The 5,276-nt window shown below is 48.7% G+C and overlaps 1 protein-coding gene across 1 annotated transcript; it reads left to right on the top strand.

The window, feature by feature from the left end:
- The first annotated feature begins 119 nt into the window (after positions 1–119).
- STBD1 (starch binding domain 1) lies at positions 120–4,465 on the top strand. The gene is made up of 2 exons (XM_077750491.1): positions 120–459; positions 2,586–4,465. The coding sequence occupies exons 1-2, from the start codon at positions 255–257 to the stop codon at positions 3,437–3,439; spliced, it is 1,059 nt and encodes a 352-aa protein (XP_077606617.1). The 5' UTR covers positions 120–254; the 3' UTR covers positions 3,440–4,465.
- The last annotated feature ends 811 nt before the right edge of the window (positions 4,466–5,276 follow it).

A 5,276-nucleotide genomic window follows, 5' to 3' on the forward strand; every position in this document is an offset into this window, starting at 1 on the left:
GGGATTGAACATGCTGGAAAAGGAGGGCGCTCGAGTCTCCGCCCGGCCGGAGCCTGGGGCTGCAGCCCCGGGGCGGGAAGCGGGGCGGGGCTGGGAAAGTTGAGTATTGGTCGCCGTGGGCAGGGCTGCGCGCAGGAGCGCCGGCCGCTGGTACCGTAGAAGGCTGGGGAGGGCGGGGTAGGTGTGGCTCTGCCTGCGTGACCCGAGCCCCGGTCCCGGTCGCCGTCGTCTCCCGCAGCTGCGGCCTCTCAGCCATGGGCGCCGTCTGGTCGGCCCTGCTGGTCGGAGGGGGCCTGGCCGGAGCGATTTTCGTTTGGCTCCTGCGGGACGCGGGGAAGGAGAGCGACGCGGAGCAGACGGACGCCCCTCTTGGGGAGACTGCGGCTCCAGGAGGCGATCAGGGTGGCGGCGGGGGACCCAGCCCTGTACCTTCCAGACGGGAGCTGATCACCAAAGCAGGTATTCTTCCTCCCACGTCTCGAGGGCAGATCTGCCGGGGGGCTTTGAAGTTCACTGAGGGAGGAAAAAAACCCACCTGGTGTTTTTCTCGCGGCCCTTTCCGGCGGACTAGCCTCCCCTACTCCGGGTAGGACCCTTCCCACGCCTCTCATTTTTCCCAGGCTAGTGCGCACGCGCCGGGCAGTTTCTCGCTCTCCACTGAGGCTCCGAAGGTTCCCTGAGCCGCCGTCCGAGGGTAGCGCCCGGCAGAGTCTCTACCCTCGGCGCCCGCCCCCAAGGACCTCGAAGGGGATGGGCCCCTTTGCGTGGCGGCACTTGGCGCAGTGCGGACCGCTGCAGCGGCGGCGCCCCTTCCGGGCCTTACAAAGGGCATGCCTGGGTTCAGGGAGATCCTACAAGCCTCTTCAGTCTCAGACCGAACAGGGACCCATTCGGTGTCCCATTAACACCGAAAAACACATTAATACAGCCCCAGCCCCATTAACCTCACGTCTTTCCTTACTTCACCTCATGCAAGAGCTGGGTTTGGGAACACCCAGGCGCTGAGCACCTCCCGCTATCTGGATGCTTCTGTCAGGAAGGCAAAGTTCAGGTTGGCCTCTAGCCAGGTAGGCCTCAGCTGAAGCCCTAGGGCTGTATGCTGGCCGCCCATTTCAGAGCTGTAGGACCCACAGCGCAGGGCTGTCCAATGCCCCAGGAGGGGACCTACCTAATAGGGCACCCGACTCCAGTGAGTAGAATTGACATCCAGATTTACATGTGAACATGTTAGAGACTGTGCTAGGCAAAGTAAGAGCACTGGTAGAAAACCTTAGCTCCCAGTGCCCTTCCTTGGCCAGCTGCCCATGCCTGGACTCCAGCCGAGCGGTGAAAATGACATCTGGGAACTTTATTTTTAGTGGAGTCAGTCGGTGTTCATGTGTAGCCATTTGAAAGTCTGCCGCTGTGCCTTTCCTACGATTGGTTTGAGATGAGCAGAGAGCTCATCTATCTTCAGGAAGCCAGTCTCATGTTTTAGGTTGAACGATTGATAATTCAGGGCAACGTTTATGTCTCAAAACTCCACCATTAAAAAGAGATAAAATTAAACAAGGCCAATATCCCCAGCCTCCCCAACACCCGCCCCCCCAATCTATGAGGATTGTATGACTTGGGAGACTTCCATCTTGCAGGGACTATCCCAGGTGTCAGTGAGGTGGCCAAGAAGGAAACTGAGCCTTTAGGGAGCTTGGATTTTGTACTGCAAGAACATGTTTTTTAAAAATGTACAATGGGAGGAGATGTAAAAAGCCTTGTTTTGTTAAAGAGGTTTACTTTATTTGAGAGAGACAGAAACTGCACAAGTGGGGAGAAGCAGAGAGAGGGAGAGAGAATCCCAAGCAGGCTCCACATTGCCTTCACAGAGCCAGAGGCAGGGCTCAAACTCCTAACACTGTGAGATCATGACCTGAGCTGAAACCAAGTAGGTCACTTAACCAACTGAGCCATCCAGGCACCTCAAGATTTTCTTCTGATGGATATGGGGTTGGCATGGAGAAACTAGCCCTCTCTCCCCACCCTCAGCCCCATCCTTGTTCAGTGATGCACTGCTATCCTTTGTATCTGCCCCTTCCCCCCGACCCCCAGCATCCCTCCCTCCATAGTAACAGCTGCCCACACCTGTGAGAGCCGATCCCCGGGCTGCGGGCAGTTCCTGGGAGCAGAGGCATACTCTTAAGATCCGTAGGGTAGCCATGCAGATCTTTGCCCCACAGGCTAGACCGCATTTTCTGCTGATAGAAACCGAACTTGGCTGCATGCCAATAAGGCCTTGCAGAGATTGAGGACCCTGACAGGGTTAAACTGCTACCTCTATAACTGGCCACTTCATTTACACTCTTGTGTGAGCACATGGACACTCCCAGCTGTGTCCTTTATTGTTGGATATACACGTGCGTTCTTAGAGCGTTTTGTTTGTTCAGTTAGTGTCTCAACTAGGTAATTAAGCACTTGCTTTTAATAGAGATGGATTTCGTGAACTGCAGATAGATTAGTGGTAAAGTCTTCAATAAACCTATTTTCTCAGCGTTTTTTTTCCCTCAACATGAACTGCCTAACACTGTTACATTTTTCCTTTTGTTTTTTAGAGCATCTTCAAGAAAGCAATGGATGTTTGGTTTCAGAGACCAAAGGCCATGGTAACCTGCAGGAAGCAACATGGAGATTGCAGAGTCCTTCTGGAAAAGATGGTGGTTGTGACCGTTCAAGAGAGCATGTTCCTTCTGGACAGTTTCCAGAATCTCTAGCTACATCTGAGACTGGTGACTCTAGGGGTTACTGTGAAGTTTCAAGAAATGAAAGCCTTCAGTCTCCTAAAGGAGAATGGGGATTCCAGAAAGGACAAGAGACACTCGCTAAAGGAGCTCCGTGTTTTGCCGAAAAGTTGTATTCTAGCAACCTGGTCATTGACAGAGGGAAAGAAGTGAGTCTTGCCGAGTTGAGCAATCAGGACCGGGCTGACAATGAGGACTGGGAAATGGTGTCCAGGCACTCCTCTTGGGGAGATGTTGGTTTGGGTGGCAGTCTTGAGGCTTCAGTGTTAAGCCCAAACCAGGGAATGGACTGTGGCAGAAGCACTCGTAGGGAACCCAGAGGTCAGGAAGTGGATGTGAAACGAAAAAAGGTAGTAGCAAGGTCTTCAGAGTCTCAGCAAGTTAGTATCAGGTTCCAGATCCATTATATCACAAGCACTGGTGGGGAATTCATTGCAGTAACTGGAGACCACGAGAGTCTTGGGAGGTGGAATACTTACATCCCGCTGCAGTATAGCAAGGATGGGTTCTGGTGCCAGTCTGTGTCCCTGCCAGTAGATACAGTGGTGGAATGGAAGTTTGTAGTGGTAGACAATGGCAAAATTACCCGCTGGGAAGAATGCAGCAATAGGTTCCTGGAGACTGGCCATGAGGATAAAGTGGTTCAAGAGCAGTGGGGGATTCACTGATTCGGTTCTCAAAGTACTGGAGAGGCGATTTGTGGAGCACACTGAATCATTTTAAATAAAGGAAGTATAACTCCAAATAATAGCCATCAAAGTTGTTTCAAACTTGCTAGTGGCTTTTGTCTAATGTGCAGAAATATATATATATGTAGTTATATGCTTTCAGTGAGCATGGACTTTTTTTCCCCTGTGGCATCGATGGGTGGATTTTTGCTGATCCATGGTTACTTCAGAGCTTAGTCCTCTCTGGGAGTGATTTGGCTAAGCTTCGGGTGTGGACTGGCCAGGGCACGCAGAAACCAACCAGCTGCCCACGGTTCAAGCATGAGCTTTTGGGTGACCCTTAAACCAAGAGTGAAACAAGCCTCATTCATTAAAGAGCTGCCTTCCTACTGGTACAACTGGAGAAACTCCTTACTATGGGCACGCTCAATATTAAAAAGTTAATGTCATATGGAACTGTGATAAAAAATATCTGGTCACAAGGGGTGGTTAGCAAGGATATGAGGTTATACGTTAAGACTCCCCAGTGTTATGTTTTTTTGCTTTTGCTTGATTTTTACCTACTAGCCCCAACTTGAAGGTAGTCAGTCTTTGTCTTAATGATTGCAGACCAGTGTAGAAACAAGGGGCATATTCCAAGTCTGTCTCTGGGAGGAGACCACGAGGAAAGGGGGCGGGAAAAGGATGAAGGTGTGGGCTGAGCAAGGTGGCCTGAGTGGTGCCTCTTAGAGGGCTGGGAGGTCCAGGTACAGCCTGACTACAGAGAGGACACAGCCATCATTTACCTCCAGGCCCTTTGCAGGACTGCCCCACCCCTGCCCCTTCTCTCTCCCAGAGGGGTCTGGACTGACAGATGGACTGGCCCATAGCAGTCATTTCTCCTGCCCTCTCCTGTCATACCAATAGCTATCCTGGGTAACAAAATTATAACACAACAGTGACATGCAGGTACATCTTTGTTTTGAGAAGAAGACATTTAAACTTTATCATAACTGAACAAATAAAACCTGAGTTTTAATATCTTTATTAAATGTCTGAATTATTTGTCTAAATCTTAGTACCATAATAGCTTAGATACAAAACAAAATACCAATATTTTCCTCCACTAATAACAGACGCATAGAAAAAAGCAAACATCAAGAGGCAAGAGAGGTTATGTTTTCTCCTCTCTTTGGGGAAAACATTTTAGAATTTTTTTAAAACTTCACCTTTATTTGGAGGGATATTATGCATGCCTGTACCTGAAAATGAATTTTTCTTATATGTTAAAACAACTTGTAGTAAGTACAAAATCATTTGGTGAAACGGTGTTTAATCCTGGGTACAGGTGGTCCTTGCTGAAAAGAGCATAAACCCAAAAGAAAAGAGAAAGTGCTTATAAGAACTATGATGGTTTTTGGCTTCTAGCATGTATATGTTAAATCCACATATACTTTTTATACTTTTTTTGTAAAGAATTTCATACTCTACCACTAAGGTCTTCAGGGGGAATTTACTATTACTGCACAAAATACCAAGCATTTCTATTAGGTACAATTAAAACAGTTTACAATAAAAATTTCTTTAGAGACCTTTCACTAGCAATTTATCATTACCTGATGAAGTAAAAATCTTTCAGTAAAACCAGTTGATGTAACAGATAAAGTTCNTCTTATATTTGGCTGTTCTGAGTTGTTTCGTTTACAATAAACCGGTAATAGTAAGTAAAGCACTTTTCCGAGTTCTGTAATGTGTTCTAGCGAGCTAGGGAAACTGAAGAGGGGGTTGTGGGAAACTCCCAATTTATAGCCAGTCAGTTAGAAGTACAGGTGGCCCAGGACTTGTAACTGCATCTGAG

This window comes from Crocuta crocuta, unplaced genomic scaffold, assembly GCF_008692635.1.
Source record: "Crocuta crocuta isolate KB4526 unplaced genomic scaffold, BGI_CrCroc_1.0 scaffold1, whole genome shotgun sequence".
In the NCBI taxonomy this organism is placed as follows: domain Eukaryota; kingdom Metazoa; phylum Chordata; class Mammalia; order Carnivora; family Hyaenidae; genus Crocuta; species Crocuta crocuta.